The sequence below is a fragment of the Microtus pennsylvanicus genome, chromosome 13 (genome assembly GCF_037038515.1).
Source record: "Microtus pennsylvanicus isolate mMicPen1 chromosome 13, mMicPen1.hap1, whole genome shotgun sequence".
Taxonomy (NCBI): domain Eukaryota; kingdom Metazoa; phylum Chordata; class Mammalia; order Rodentia; family Cricetidae; genus Microtus; species Microtus pennsylvanicus.
Window position 1 is genome coordinate 65652779 of NC_134591.1, and position 17040 is coordinate 65669818.

At 48.6% G+C, this 17040-nt stretch overlaps 1 protein-coding gene across 1 annotated transcript; it reads right to left on the minus strand.

Annotated features, from left to right (window-relative positions):
- Positions 1-735: 735 nt before the first annotated feature.
- LOC142833334 (uncharacterized) lies at positions 736-7702 on the minus strand. Its single transcript, XM_075944621.1, is given in 8 exon segments — positions 736-788; positions 1898-1924; positions 3078-3192; positions 3430-3589; positions 4082-4113; positions 4923-4955; positions 4957-5132; positions 6679-7702. Coding segments are annotated over 8 exon segments (1620 nt in total).
- Positions 7703-17040: the final 9338 nt, after the last annotated feature.

A 17040-nucleotide genomic window follows, 5' to 3' on the forward strand; every position in this document is an offset into this window, starting at 1 on the left:
TTGTCTCCTGGTCCACAGCCTCCTTCCAGCCCTCATCCCCGGGGCATAACATAGTCCCAGGTATGGAAAAGATTCTGGTTTGGGACGAGTGAGGAACGACAGCACAAACACTGTGGCTGTATCGCTCTCAAATAGGAAAGGTGGCCTAAGGCAGCCACGGGTTACCAAGCTATAGGAGGAAAAGGCTTGAGCAGCAGGACGGCCATTTTGCAGGAAAAAAAAAAGAGAGAAAGTAGCTGACTAAGGCCCAAGGATTTCCTGATAATGATTCCCAAGCTGATCAGGTCAACACTTCCATTTTACCTGTGTGGAGAGGAAGCCCCAAAGGAAAAATGTGGCCGCCATCCCCCTCCTCCCTTTCCAACCCTTCAGTCCATTAACCTGGAGCACTGAGGCCTTAAGGTCAACTTACACAGACACGTCAGAAAACGTAGAATTCTGTGTGTTTATTGGCCATAAACTCTCCTTTCCCCCTCATGTTGAGTGGTCTAATCACACACCCTCCCCTAAGAGCTACAAGGATAGGAAACAAAGGCATGACAAGAGAGCGTAATTCACCAGGCAGTCGCCAGTCTTCCCAACGCTGGGCTACACACTGGTCTGAGGTCAGCTCCTCTGGTGCCTAACAGAGGTCACACTTGCCTCTCATCAAGTCTTCCTCTGCTCCATCCTCGGCTGAGGCAAGTAACCTAGACACTAAGCGCTCGTGTTAGAGTGGGGAGGCTGGACCAGCTTTTAGTCCAGCATCCAGCCTGTCACCATCAGGAGCAAGATGGACATCCAGGCTCCTGCAGGAAAGAAAGAAATGATTACGGGGGGCTGGAGAGATGGCTCAGAGGTTAAGAGCATTGCCTGCTCTTCCAAAGGTCCTGAGTTCAATTCCCAGCAACCACATGGTGGCTCACACCCATCTGTAATGACGTCTAGTGCCCTCAGAATATTGTATACATAACAAATAAATAAATATTTAAAAAAAGAAATGATTACGAAATAGACTAAGGGGGGCTGGAGAGGTGGCACAGCAGTTAAGAGCACATAGCTCCTGCAGAGGTCCTCAGCTTGGTTCCCAGCAGCCACATCAGACAGCTCACAGTAGTCTGTAACTTCAGTCCCAGGGCAGTCGGTCACCTCTGACCTCCACGGATGCCAGCACTCACGTGCATATCGCACAAGCATATATACACAGAATTTAAAATAAAAATAAGTATTCAAAGTGGGATTTGAGGAGCTTTCAGAGTCTATGAGCCTTTTTAAATATTTCTTTTTATTCCAGTTATTTACTTTTGTGTGCATGTTGTGGTGTACACGTTGAGGTCAGAGGACATATTCTTGGGTTCCCTCTATCCATACATGGGTCCCAGGGATAGAATTCAGGCCATCAAGCTTAGCATCAAGTACCTGTACTCACAGAGCAGCCTCAGTTAGGAGTGTTACTAAATACACTGCTGTTTTTTCTTTTTCTTTGAGACACATGGTCCAGGCTGGCCTCAAAGTTGCTCTGTAGCCAAGAGTGGCTTTAAACACCTAACTCTCCTGCTTGCACCTCCTAAGCGCCGGGATTCCAGGGTAAGCCACCACACCTGGCTTTATGTGGAGCAGGGTCTGCTATCTTGAACAGGCTGACTCAAAGCTTCTGGGCTCAGGCATGCTCCACGGTGCCCAGGGCACTTGAAATCTTCAACCCTTACTCGGAATCATTTCTGGGTAGTTTCAGATTTTTTGAGGCCGGATAAAGCAACAGCCTCACATTAATTCTGCCATATATTCCTCCAGCTGAGAGAGGTTAATTGACTTCTTGGCCGCCTAGCTCAGGAGAAGAAACAGCATGCAAAATGACCAGCAGCCTGAGCGTGTCACATGAGAACTTACTTCACTAGAGCGGTCCTCTTGTACTAACCTGCTCTGCTCCTGCTGCTGGAGGATTCTGGGCTCTGCAATCACACGAAAAGAAAGGTTGAGTTCCAAGTGCCCCGGACATGGCCAGCACTCACCCACCATTCCACCGGGATTAGACAAAAAAGGCTGGCAGATTTTGGAAAACTGGGACTCAGAAGGATGAGATATCCTGGAATTCCCAAAAGCGTGGGATTTCCCAGTGAGGACAAAAGGACTCTTACAGACTAGAAAGGAGAGAGAGTACCGGGCCAGGAGTAATGACCAAAGAGAGCCTGGCGTGAAAGACAGCATGAGCAGAGTGGGTTGCTTGGCAGGAAAGGAGATAGAGTGTCTGAGTGTTTGAGTGGCTGAGTGGCTGGAGTGGTTAAGAGCACTGAATGCTCTCTCAGGGGATGCAGGTTCGATTCCCAGCACCCACAAAGTGACTCACAATTATCTGTGACTCCAATTCCAGAGGATCAAATGCCCTTTTCTGGCCTCGAGGGGACACCAGGCACACAGGTGGTCCACAGGCATACATGTAGACAAAACACTCATACACGTAAAACTTAAAAACATGTTTTAGAGAGACGCTGGAAATGAAGATGGCCCAGACCTGAGAGTGGCATGATGGGTTAGTGTTGCCAACCTGGCAGAATCTAGAGTCACCTGGAAGATGGGTCCCTTGGGCATGCCTTTGTGGAAGTATCTCGATTACATTAGTTGATGTGGGAAGAACCATCTTAATTGTAGTGAAGCCCCCAGTTCTCTGGGCAGGGGACCCTGAACTGTTGAAAACGCAGAAAGTGAGTTTGAGCACTAGTGTGTGTTCCTGGCTCTCTGCTTCCTGGCTGCAGATGTGAGGTGAGAAAGCCAGCAATCCTGCTGCCATGATCCCCTGACACACTGCATGGGACCCTTGAACCATGAGCCAAAGGAAACTTTAAGCTGCGTCCGTATGTGTGATTTCCCACAGTAACGGGCAGAGAAACTAAGATGAACACAAAGAGGCCAGGGTGGTTGCAAGGACTTGTCCAGAGAGAGGGAGAATGTGGGCTCAGAGAGGACCCTGGGTACAGGGCAAGAGTGTGAAGACATGAAGGTGAGGGGCGACTCAGTGGAAGCTCAGGGTCTCAGGACAACACATTAGGAAGGTCTTGGCAGAGGAGCTGGGGACGCCCTCCAAAGGTCCATCCATGTACCGCTTATTCGGAGAGGCCCAAATACGATCCACTTGCTACCGCCAGGTTCCAGACGGGTCCCAACTCGAGAGTCCCAGGGTGAATTTCTCCGCAGGGAATTCTTCCCACTACAAGACTGTAGGTGACAAGACAGTGTGGGGACTTTTCCCAGGACCTCAAAGACACGTGTTCCACTACCCCACAACTCAAATAAGCTTTCCCATTTCCACCTACAAGATCTAGGGCTTCAAATGCCCCTCTTTAAGTCTTCCCCAGCCCAGGCAGTCCCGGGAAAAGGAGGCCAGCACACAATCACATGACCACCCTGGGTCTAGTCCCGGCTGCATGGCTGGGCTTCAGGAACCCCTCTCACCAGCTGGCATGGGCGGGACGCTTGCTTGTCACAGAGGGTCACTTGGGCGTGTAGGTAGAGCGTGTCGTTATTCAAGAATCGCGACAGAGTGAAGGCCGGTGTCACCTGTATGGAGGCTCCATTGTTCAAGTCCTGGAGCAGCCAGTCCCCGACTGGGCAGCTGCGGGGAGAAAGCCCTAGCGCTGATCTTTGGGACCAGGCTTGGGGCCCCAGGTGTCAACACGCAAAGTTTGATTTCGGCCACTTTAACGTGTTCTGTGTAATTGTGGGTGTTCCTGCTGAGAACTAACTTTACATAGATTAATTTCATTCTTACAACCATATTCTGAGGATGACCATACTTTTGACTGCTCCCATTTTTAAGTGTTTATTATCTTATGCCTGCCCATGTCTGTGCAGCAAGGAAGTACAGTACCCACGGAGGTAAGAAGAGGGTGCTGTTCCATAACCTGGAACTGGAGTTACAGATGGTTGTAATGCCATGTGGGTGCTGTGAACCCAACCCAGGTCCTCTGCAAGAGCAGCCAGTGCTTTTTAACTGCTGAGCCAGCTCTCCAGTCCCCTACCCTTCCCTTTCTTTTTTTAAAAAAGGAGGAAGCTTAGGTTTGGAGATGTTAGGTAGGTCCTCAAATTTGGGCCAGGGTGTTCTAGCATGATGTTGGCCCCCAGTGGGAACCCCAGAACCTCAGGAATAGAGGAAAAGCTTATTACAGGTAGAACAAATTCAAGAGTGTGTTTCGGGACCACACTGAGCATGTCCAGCCCTTGGTCACACTCAGCCCTCTGCTCTCATCTGTGCAGTGGAGGAAATAATCCTTCCTGGGATGCTCTGTGAGCTGATGAGCAATCCCTATGCTTCTACTAAAACTATTGTCAATATTATTGAAATTTGATATGGAAGTAAGACATTCTCTCTCTCTCTCTCTCTCTTCTCATTGTGAATTACGTTGTCCTCATAAAACTAGTCTCTGAATGCTGGTGCAGGCATGTAATCCCAGGACTCAAGGGCTGAGGCAGGAGGATTACCTCAAGTTCCAACTGTAATTTGGGAAAAATCCTTTAAATTATCTGAGCTATGGATTCCTCATCTATAATGAGAACTTCTCAAGATTAGAACCATTAAAAATAAATTGATAGACATGGCATTTGGACAGAAATCAGTAAAAAACTGCTTGTGCTTGCTCTTTTAAAGTGTTTCATGACTGAGAGTTTGGGAACCAAGACCCCAATTCAGCAAATACAGCACATGTAAAGGCATTCCCATTCTGGAGACAGATTGGCCATTTTCTTCAACAAGACTGGTCTGATGGCTAAGATTTGAGACCACCCAAGACAAGAGTTACCCAACCTCTCCTGTCTCAGCTCAGTCTCCAGAGCTTTCCCCACCCTGTGCCTTCCCAACCCCGCCCACAAGCTTCCTGGCCCCGCCCTCACAGCTTTCCCAGCTCTGCCCCAGGACTTTCCCCTTTCCCTAGAGTTGAGGGTCAGCTTACAGAGATGTGGAGTCCACAAGTTCCTTCTTTCTTTCTTCTCCAACTGAAAGACCTGGACCCGGTGACCCTGGTCTGTTGTATTGGTACTGGAACACCCCGAGAAGACATCTTTCTTCAGGACCCAGTGCTGATGCTTCAAGAAGCAGCTCCTCAGAGCCACCTCAATGACCTCTGGTTTGCAGCGCAGGGTCCCCATCTCCCTGGATAGTTCTACAGGGGAACAAGAGCCAGGGGCAGGGTTCTCTTGAGGATCCTGGGATGATACCATGAGAAGGAATACTTTTCCTCAGGTGGGTGAAGAAGACGGGGGATATTGGTCCACTCTCCACTCCCTTAAATACAGCCAGCAAAATGGTTCAGTAGGTAAAGGCTTGCCATGGAGACCCGAGTTCAATTCCCAGGGCCCACAGAAAGGTGAAAGGAAAGGAGTGACTTCACAAAGCTGTCCTCTGACCTCTTCACCATAGCAACTGTACCCCCAATACACACACACACACACACACACACACACAACGCACACATAATAATTGTTAAAATTGTAAACATGTCTGGGTGTGGAAGTGCATGCCTTTCATCCCAGCACTCAGGAGACAGAGGCAGGTGGATTTCTGTGAGTTTGAGGCCAGCCTGGTCTAAAGAGTGAGTCCAGGACAGCCAGGGCTACACAGAAAAACCCTGTCTCAACCCCCCCCCCACAACACACACACACATACAGATCTCACACATGTCTTGTAGGATCCTAATCCTGGCCCTCACAGGTCCTTAAGATCTCTTTTCCGAGAATTAGTGCCTGGGTCACAAAGCGTCTGCGGGACCTGGGAAGGAGCTTTGCTGGCAGAGAGCTTGCCTGCCATCATTTGATCTCCAGTGCCACATGATAGGGCTTGATGGCGGCTGCCTGTAATCCCAGAATTTAGGAGGCAGAGGCAGGAAGATCAGGAGCTGAAGCTCGTCTTGTCTTCAGTGGTCAGGGCAGCTCTGGACTAAGAGACCTTGACTAAACAACAAAGCTTGGGGGGCGGGGAGATGAGGCTCCCATCTTGGAGCCAGGTAGCCTGAGGGTTGGACAGTGGACACAGGAATAGAAGAAGCCCAGAGGCAGAGCCAGAAAGGTAAAAAGAAAAGGAGGAGGTGGCTCCGTGTTCCTGCAACACTCTTCAATTTTCAGCCCCCAGGGAACCAAGGAAGCCTGGTCTGGGCCTCAGTGAAAGAGACTGACTTTGGCGAAGGCAGCTGGTGTCTCTAACTTGTCTGGCAAGATTGGGGTTTCAAGGGGTTAATTTGTTTATTCCTCAATTTTTCTCTCATTCCAAGCTGGACGCTAGAACCTGGTGTGTGTGTGTGTGTGTGTGTGTGTGTGTGTGTGTGTGTGTGTATGTGTGTATGTGTGTGTACCAAAGCTGGGCATGTCATATATACCTGTAATCCCTATCAGTACCTGGACAGCAGTTCAGGTCCTGGGGGCTGCAGGCTGGGGGTGGGGCAAGGTAGATGGTCTCATCTGCTCAGCCAACTCTGAATGGACTCATTCCATGCTCATGTCTTACCAGCTTCTTTGGACAGGGTTCCGCTGAGCCTTCTCAGAGTTCCCTGACTGCACTCGTCCTGGCCAGTTATCTGGTTCATTCATACGTGTTATTCATGTTATTTACATATTTACATCCATGCACATAAATTAAAATCAAAGAGAAAGAGGAGGAGGAGGAGAAGCAGCAGCAGCAGCAATAGACTTCCTGGAAGGATAATTCAGACTTACCCAAGTGGGAATAGTAGCTCTTGTTGCACATACAGCCTCTGGTGCTGTCTAGATACTCATCCAAAGCACAGGCACCACCCCCTGGACCACTACTTTGGCTTGAGCTGGGGGGTGCTGGACTGGTCCCAATTATAGTGGAGGATTTGGTTGTCTCTGAGCCGTTATGGACGAGACCTGTGGGATGTCCAGGTGACTGGACTGTACCAGTGCCTATGCTTGAGTCTGTCTGTGCTGGCTGGGAAGGCGTCTGTGTCACAGAGCTGTGTGGGTCTGGTGGTTTGCTTGTTGTGGGGGTTGTCGCTGGGGTTGGGGGTACGGTTGCAGTATCTTTGTCCTGAGTCTCAGCTGTGGCTGTGCTGAGAACAGTTGTCCTCAGGGAGGCTATGGTGGGTAAAGAGGTGTTTGTAACTGCCATGGTTGTCGTGGGTAAAGGTTCGTGTGTGTCCCCGGCTTTGACCAGCATTAATGAGGGTGGTGTTAAAGATGACTTCTCAGGAGCAGTGGGTATTGAAGATGTCGTCATGGTCCTGTGTGTGTCCCCGGAGCTTGGAGACACTGATGATCCCGTTCCAGTGCCAGTGGACTTTGGTGGTGATGGAGTTGTGTCTAGAGTCATGCCAGCATCAGAGGTCGTCTGTGCAGAATGAGAAGGCGGCGTCTGTGTCACAGAGCTGCGCTGTGGGTCTGGTGGTTCGCTTGTTGTGGGGGTTGTCACTGGGGTTGGGGGTACAGCTGCAGTGTCTTTTTCCTGAGTCTCAGCTGTGGCTGTGCTGAGAACAGTTGTCCCCAGGGCGACTGTGGTGGGTGAAGAGATGTTTGTAACTGCCATGGTTGTTGTGGGTAAAGGTTCGTGTGTGTCCCTGGCTTTGCCCAGTGTTGATGACAGTGGAATTTGATTCAGTTGTGGGGTCTCAGCTGAAATGGCCAAGCTGAATAAAACTGTGGTTTTGGATGTCACTATCGATTCCTTTACTGCAGAGGTCATTGTGGAATCTGACAGTGACATGCTCTTAGTGACTGTCATGGGCAGGGGTGTGTACCGTTGATGTCATCTGTTCTGTGGGCCCTGCTGTGCCTCTGCTCTGGGGTGACGCTGGAAGAGTAGGTGATGTCATCTGATCTTGTGACTTAGATGTTGGTGTCTCAGTCACTGATGAGCTGTTGGGTTCTTCTGTGGAGTCGTGGCCTTTCGTACTGTGAGGCAGACTTGAACTTGTAGATGGATAGGGCAGACTTCCGTTACTTCACAGAGCTCTCTGTGGAGGGTGTGTCTGAGGCAGGCACCCAGACCGAATCACCACCTACAGAAATGCCAACAGCAGCAAAAATAAAGGCACCAACCACCATGCCTTCCTTTCCCCCCAGTGCTCTGCCTCCAAGTCTCCTACTGAGGACATCTAGTGAAAACAACAGCTACATTAGTCCATGTAACGAGCTCGCACACACACTTTCTCTTCCGGTCACGGATGCTTCAGGAGCTCCCAGTTACCATTCAGACTTGGTTAAGTTCAAGAACCACACCACAGCCGGGCGGTGGTGGCGCACGCCTTTAATCCCAGCACTCGGGAGGCAGAGGCAGGCGGATCTCTGTGAGTTCGAGACCAGCCTGGTCTACAAGAGCTAGTTCCAGGACAGGCTCCAAAACCACAGAGAAACCCTGTCTCGAAAAACAAACAAAAAAAAAAAAACCAAAAACAAAAAAAAAAAGAACCACACCACACACAACCAGTCCTGAAAATGGCACAGAAACGGCACCAAGAAACCCCAGTCACAAAGATGAATCTACACGAGCTTCGCCAAGGAGCACAAGAAGAAAGGCCTGAGGAAGAGGCAAGGCAGACGGGCAAAGGCCATGGGCACACGTGCAGAGGCCAGCAAGGCCCCAGTGAAGCCCAAGGTGGTGAAGGCCAAGGGCCCCAGCCGCAAACTCAGCCATCTGGCTTTCGTTGCTCACCCCAAGCTTGGGAGGCAGATTAGAAGCTACACGGCCAAGGGGGCGTCGACTCCAAAAACCAAAGCCCAAGGTTCAAACCAAGGCAGAGGCCTCAGCTCCAGCTCAAGCTCCCAAAGGTGCCCAGGTCCCTGTGAAGGTCCCATAGTAAAGGTTTCTGTTTGCCAATGTGAAGACAGACGGACGGGCGTGACACACCTACGCACTATTCACAGATGGTCAGGAACCTCCACTGTTTTTACAAACAAACTTGAGGCAAGATCTGTTAAAAAAAAAAAAGGAAAAGAAAGAGAGAGAGAGAAAGAGAGAGGGAGGGAGGGAGGGAGGGAGGGAGGAAGGAAGGAAGGAAGGAAGGAAGGAAGGAAGGAAGGAAGGAAAAAAAGAGAAAATGAAAAGCTCACACTGTTATGTGCCGGCGCTCCCCTGATGGGTTTCAGATGCTGGCTGAGGAGCTTCCTGTGGCCACTTTCCTAACTGCCTTTGAAATACTCACCCTCCAACCCAGGCACAAGTGTAGCTCTCGCTCATCAAAGGAGCTTTTTATGCAGCAGATGGGCACCGTAACCAGAAAGTCACAACCGGGCCAGAAAGTCAGAACTGACCTTGGAGTGCCCAGCCCCAGTGGCTGCACCCGAAACACACCCCTTCACCCAAGGCTAGAGAGGAGGGTGCAGAAAGATTGGAAAGTGTCTCCTCGAGACAATGTCTTCAAAACAACCAAAAGACACAAAGTGAAATAAGGAGGAAGGGTCTGGGAGGAGTGAGGGAGGGGAGGTGACATAGTCTATAAAAGTCTCAAAGAATAAAACTCTTAATTTTTTAAACTGCTGCATGCCAGAGAGAGGAGAGTTTGTAACTGCATGCGAGTCTCATTCAGTTAACAGCTACTCCAGGGTGGGTGAGAATCCGGTTAGCAAATGTGGAAACCGGTTCTGCTTTAGTTTTGCAGTGCGGGAATCAAACTCAAGGCCTTGTGTACATTAGGCAAGTGTTCTTTTTTATTGGTTGAGACAGGATCACACTAAGAACCTAAACTGGCCTGGGGTCTGTGGCCACCTTCCTGCCTCTGCCTCCTAAGTTCTGGGGTTGTAAGGTACTTGGCACCGTGACCAGCTTTTTGGGTTGTTGCTTTTGTTGTTGTTGTTTTGGTTTGGTTTTGGTTTTTTGAGACAGGGTTTCTCTGTGGCTTTGGAGCCTGTCCTGGAACTAGCTCTTTTAGACCAGGCTGGCCTCGAACTCACAGAGATCCACCTGCCTCTGCCTCCCGAGTGCTGGGATTAAAGACCTGTGCCAGCATTGCCCAGCTGGGTCGTTGTTCTTTTCACTTGAACTTGCCTCCAACTTTCCCCACATAACCAAGAGTGACTTTGTATTTTTTGTTCCTCAACTTCCACCTTCCAAGTGCTGGGATCACCGCGTGTGCCAATCATGCCTCTTGTTTTATTTTCTTATTTTTTTTTAAAATTAGTGTGTGCATATGTGTATGTGCCCCTGCGCAATTTCTGCCTCTGAAAATGGTCTGTCAGTTACTCTAGGCCTTAGTTGGTTGCTTCAACATTGCAAATGAGACTTTGGGTGATTGCTCAGGCAGCCAGTTGTCTCTGTCATCTACTGCACATTTCGGAAGCTCCTTGATTGCACTTCCTGCCTACTCAAGTAATATTATCTTCCTTCTCGGGTCTTCAGTGGGGTTGAAGATTAGATAGTCATAGCTACTGTCCTCTTATGATCTATCCAAGCCATTTCCAATACAAGATTTAGACTCCTTAGGATAGAATGTTTAATAATAAAACAGTAGGATATGTTCCTTGCTTAATATTGTTTATGCTGGTTGTAATTCTAACTTTATACTTGATATCTGTTCCTAGTATACATAGTTTTGTATTGGGTTTGGAACTCTATTATTTAAACAAAAGGGGGAGGTGCTGTGGGAGCTCCTTCAACCAATAGCCTTTAAGATACCAGCCCACTTGGACGTGATCTCTTATACTATAAATGCAGCTGTATAGCATGGACTTGCTCTCTTGCTTCAGGTTCTTGTTTCTATCTGCTAGATTCAGTTCCTGTTCCCTGTTCGTGTGGAGGACTGTGATCTAGGACTGTAATCTGTGAGTCTACCCCTAAATAAATAACCCCTTATTATACGTAATTCTGAACTAGTGTGGGATTATTTCCTCTCTACCATATGTACATGGCTTCTTGGGTTTGAACTCAGGTTGTCAGGCTAGGCAGCAAGTGATTTTATCCCAAACCACTGAACCAACCATTCCTACTTTGTATCTAGTTACTTATTTATGTATTATTTGAGACGGGGTCTTTCTATGTATCACAAGCTGGCTTCAAACTATGTAGACCAGGCTGAGCTTCAAACTCATAGATAATCGCCTGCCTCTGCCTCCTGAGTGATGGGATTAAAGGCATGTGCCACCATACCCAACATTTTATGTGTACACATGTTTTCCTGTATGTATGTGCACCGTGCATGTGCAGTGTTCTTAGAGACGAGAAAGGGGCATTGGAACCCCTGGAACTGAAGCTGCAGACACTTGTGAGTCCCCATGTGGGTGCGTGCTGGGAACCAAATCCAGGTCCTCTCCGAGAGCACCCGTGCTCTTGTGGCTGAGCGGTCTCTTCAGCCCTCTATGTTGTTTTCATGCTGGATTTATTCCTTATTTAATATGTTTGTGTGCTTTGCCTGCATGTATATGTGTGCCTGGTGCCGTTGGTGGCCAGACGAGGGTGTCAGCTCCCCTGAGACAAGCACACACGCTGAACCCACAGGCGGCTGTGGGTGCTGGGAACTGAACCCAGGACCTCTGGAAGAGCAGTCTCCATGCTCTTAACCACTGAGCCATCTCTTCTCCAGCCCTGCTGTGGTTTTTGGTTTTGTTTTGTTTTTATTTGTTTTTGTTCATTTGCCTCATGTGTATAGATGTTCCACTTGCTTGTATGTCTGTGCACCGTGCGTATGTCTGGTGCCCATGGAAGCCAGAAGAGGGTGTTGGATCACCTGAATTAAAGTTACAGATGATTGTGGGCCACCTAGAGGATGCTGGGAATCAAATCCAGGTCCTTTACACGAGTAGCAGCCAGTGCTCTAAACTGCCGAGCCATCTCTTTAGCCCCCACTTTTTTATTAATTTTTCATTTATTTTACATACCAACCACAGTTTCACCTCCCTCTTCTATTTTTTTTAAAGATTTATTTATTTTATTAAAGATTTATTTATTATGTATACAGTGTTCTGCCTGCATGTATGCCTGCATGCCAGAAGGGGGCACCAGATCTCATTATATATGGATGTGAGTCACCACTCAGGACCTCTAGAAGAACAGCTAGTGCTCTTAACCTCTGAGTCATCTCTCCAGCCCTATGGGCTTGTATTAAACAAAGTAGAATAAATAAATCTTTATTGAAAAAAAAAGACAAGGCCTTAAAAAGCCTACTTTGAATTCCTTCTTTTGCTTTGTTGAGACAGGCTCTTACGTATCTGAGGCTGGCCAGACTACATGGCAGAGGCTGACCTTGATCCTCCCGCATCTACCTCCTGAGTGCCCACCGAGACTGGCTTTCCGTGTTTGATTTCTTTTTTCTTTTTTCTTTTTTTTTTGGTTTTTCGAGACAGGGTTTCTCTGTGGTTTTGGAGCCTGTCCTGGAACTAGCTCTGTAGACCAGGCTGGTCTCGAACTCACAGGGATCCGCCTACCTCTGCCTCCCAAGTGCTGGGATTAAAGGTGTGCGCCACCATCGCCCGGCCCGTGTTTGATTTCTTGATAACTTGTTTGAACTTAGTTGAACTAGAGGCTCAGTGGTTAAGAGCACCGATCCCCAAAACACCCACATTCAGTTCTGAGCATCCACATGGTGGTCCACAACCATCTGTAAGTCTAGTCCCAGGTGAGCTAACACCCTCTTCTGAATGCCAAGGGCACCAGGCACACACGTGTTGTGTTGGACATACATATATGCAAGCAAAAACACTCATACACATTAAATAAATAAATAGATAAATCTAAAACTAAAGCAACATGGGGGCTGGAGAGACCGTTTAGCCGGTAGGAGCACTGTCTGCTCTTCTCGAAGACTTGGATTTGGTTCCCAGCGCTCACAAAAGTGTTACGCAGGATAATGCAAGCAGGCTGGGGACACAGCTCAATGGGAGAAAGTTTATTTTGGTAACCTTGAGGCCTTGGCTTCAATCCTTAGTAGCATATACACCAGTGGTTCTCAGCCCTTTAAACACAGTTCCTCATGTTGTGGTGACCCCCCCAACCCTAAAATTATTTTTGTTGCTACTTCATAACTGTAATTTTGCTACTGCTATGAATCATAATGTAAATATCTGTGTTTTCTGATGGTTTTAGGTGACCCCTGTGAAGGTTATTTGACCCCCCCAAGGGGTCGTGACCCCCAGGTTGAGAACTACTGACACACACACAAAAGCCAGATGTGGTAGCAGATACCTATATTCTAGCACCTGGGAAGCAGGGGAGGTGTGCCTTGAAGCAAGTTTGGGGCCAGCCAGGGCTACATAGCAAGACCCTGTATCAAAACACAAAGAACAAACAAAACGCCCAACAAACTAAGCTGGGCATACGGGATAAACTTTCAATCTCAGCATGGGGAGGCAGAGGCAGGCGTATATCTGTGAGTTCCAGGCTAGCCTAATCTACAAAGTAACCCTTTCTCAAACAAATAAAGCAAAAACAAAGTAAACCACCCCCAACAATTTTACTTCTTAAATTTTTTTTTTCAACGCGGCCATCGGTAAGATGGTTTATTAAGTAAGAGTGATGCCTGAGTTTAATCCCTGTATCCCAGTAGAAGAGAACTCACTCCTAAGGTTTGTCATCTGACTTCCTTTACCATGGTGCCCTCCAACCACAACACACACACACACACACACACACACACACACACGGTGGGGAATGATAATAGTGGTAGTCATAACAATATTTTTTTAAAAAGCATATCACTTGACTTCTGTAACTGAGGCATGATGATGCACTCTCAGCCTGTACCCCCCCCCCTCTCTCTCTCACACACACACACACACACACACACTAAAATAAACATGTTTTAAAGCACTGGTGCTTATGGATGCTCAGCATCTTTCCCTCTCATTTGTCCAGAGTGTGGAAATGATACGCTGTTTTTTCACTGAGGTGACGCCTGCTATTTCTAGAAAACAGATCGTGGAAACTAAGGCTGAAACGGGGAAGGCATCCGTCCAAGGTCACACCTCAAGGAAGTGGTGATGCTGCATTTGAAACCAGACCATCAGACCCCTCACTCTGCTTTCTCAACTGCGCTATGAAGCCCTACAAAAACATCACCCAATTTCCAAGGCTGAGCTGGCCACTCTCCCTTGAGAGGAAAGGCCTCACACACATGCTGAACTAGATCCCCAGGGCACCTTGCTCTTTCCCCTGGGCAATGGGCAGAAACGGGCCATCACCTGATGCCCTGCTCTAGATTCCTAGCAATTACCCGAGGGCTGATTCAGGTGCTAGCCCTCCTTCCCGTCAGTACTCTGAAGAGGCACTGGCCTGCCCCCGCTCCGGGCCCACCTCTACTCTGACATCTTCCTTGTGTACAGAGCTGCGGGGTCCACACAGGGCAGCAGCTGCCTGGGACGCTTACAAAGAGTAGGGAGGCATGGAGTGGGGACTGATTCTATGATATATTTCTTTCTCTTTCTTTTTACTTCTTAACAAAACTTTATTCAAAATTACAACTAAAGTGTACCCACATAAATTTTGCAGAGTATATTTCACTGGGAATGAAATTTAAATATTCTCTTTGTGAGACAGTCTCCATCATTTGAACATAACTGTAAATCTATATAATGTGAGTCTTATAAACATACCAAGGAACTTTTAATATTTTTTAATTTTATTTTTTAAGAAAACAAACTATCTTTTTTTCATTTTATATACCAATCCCAGTTCCCACTCCTTCCCCTCCTCCCTTTCCCTCCACCTCCCTCACTCCCCCATCCACTCCTCAGAGAGGGTAAGGCACATTGCTTTGGGGAAGGTCCAAGGTCCTCCCCACTATATCTAGCCTGAGCAAGGTATCCATCCAAAGAGAATAAGTTCCAAAAAGCCAGTACAAGCACTAGGAATACATTCTGGTGCCACTGCCAGTGGCCCTGCAGTCTACCCCAGCCATACAACTGTCACCCACATTCAGAGGGTCTAGTCTGGTCCTATGCTGGTTCCTCCCCTGTCCGGCCAGAGTTGGTGAGCTCCCATTAGCTCAGGTAAGCTGTTTCAGTGGGTGTCCCCATCATGGTCTTGTATTTCTTGTGTGACCTTGTGGCTGGCATTCCACCCCTTGCTCTGGTCTCCATGGCTCACTCAGCATAGTGAGATTCCTGGGCTCAGTATTAGAGGAGCCACAACAGCGCAGGCTAACAGGGCAGGTGGCTTGTTAGAGGGACTTAGGTTTGTATCTGCAAGGAGGGCTATCTCCATTGGCTTCGAATGCATGCTTTTTTTTTTTCCTTTTGGATTTTTTTAGACAGGGTATTCTATGCTCACCTTGACATCTGGATCCTCCACTTCCCCGGGGCTGGGATCACGGACGTGAACTAGCACACCTGATCTGACTTTATGCTTTTTCTAAGCAGACACCCTGTTGCTCTGTCCCTGTGCAGGAGTCCATCTTTGCCCACTGACGTGCCACACCGAGCTAGCATTCTGCAACCAGCACAGCGCCGTGCTGTCTTCCGGTCGGCTGGCTTACTTCTGTACCACCACACTAACACCACATCATCCGTCACTTTAAAGGACGGGGCAGTATTTGGTGGGCGGGTGGGAGGGCTGGAGACACAGCTCACAGAGAAAAGCACTTGCTGCTCTTTCACAGGACCCAAGTTCTGTCCGCAAATGCCTGTGTCACATGGCTGACGATGCCCTATAACTCTGGCTTCGGGGGCTTTGACACCTTAGTAATAGTTTGGACTTTCAGTGGACTGAGGGCCTGGGATTTGGGACCCTGGTACCTTCCCCTACTCTTCTCTGTTTTCTGTAAGGCCATCAGTCTGATGCCTGACCCTCCCATCTCCCCAGGGCTGGGATTACAAGCATGTACCACCACACTTGACCTGACTTTATGCTTTTCCCAAGGGGGGTCAACCAATTGCTCTTCAGGCTTCTTCATACACACGCGCACACACACACGCGCACACACGCGCACACACACAACACACACAGTATCGCAGATATTGTTGACCTCTGTTCTTTTATGCTATTTGTTGTTTTATACTTTTTTAATTCTTTGAGACTGGAGCCTAGGCTGACTTTGAATTTCTGATCCTCCTTCCTCTGCTCCCCAAGTGCTGGGATTCCAGGTATGTGCTAACACAATCAGCTTCCCTCTGCTCCCCAAGTGCTGGGATTCCAGGTGTGTGCTAACACAATCAGCTTCCCTCTGCTCCCCAAGTGCTGGGATTCCAGGTGTGTGCTAACACAATCAATCAGCTTCCCTCTGCTCCCCAAGTGCTGGGATTCCAGGTGTGTACTAATACAATCATCAGCTTCCCTCTGCTCCTTTCTTACACACTAGAGTCAACTGATTTTAGACCATAAGCCCCTATTGGGATTTTAGTTGGGTATAGGCCGAAATTTCAAATTTGGTGAAAATCTTCATGGTGACTGAGATTCCTTGCCTTTAGCGATGGAGTATCTTAGACTCTGGAGTCAGACCTGTGTGATTGGGAGGATGTGGAAATAGTTAGGTGACTGGAAGCCCCAGTTTCTATGGCGCAAAGCAGGGATGCTAACAGTGCCTACTTCACTGTGACCCTGTGAGTCTTAAGGCCAGGGGAGCCATCATGCAGTGCTCGGCACGGGCACAGTGGACCCCGCTCTTGGAGTCATCGCTCTCCCACCCGCTGCTGTCACCACACCTACTGGTGTGTGTTTCTTCATTGCTTTATCATAGAGGCTCCTGTCCCTGGTCAAAGTTGTGGACCTGAGGAGCTGCTGGTGCACAGAGTGTGGCCTGTATCTTCCCTCATGCTGATCTAGGAACTCAGAACCCAGAATACCTTCCTTTCTCAAACTGTGAGGCAGTAGACGGCTGGTCTTCGTAGAGAAAGGCAGAGCAGCTAGGCTGGAACACCTGAGCCCTCAGCTATTAACTTGCCACACTGAAAACCCAGCTATCAGCCTGCCCAGATGGGAAGGACAGACAGAAAGACAGATGAGAAGACAGATGGGATGGAGCAGGCCGACAGACAAAGATAGCGCTCTGCAAGAGATGCAAGGGAGAGGCCAGAGGCGCAGAGGTCATTCTGTTTTTAAAACTCCCTGGCGCCTCTACCCCACACCCTTTAGACAGCTGAAGAGGTTAGTTAGGGAGTGGCTGAGCTTCCCTTGGCGACCAGAGAGGTACTACCTGC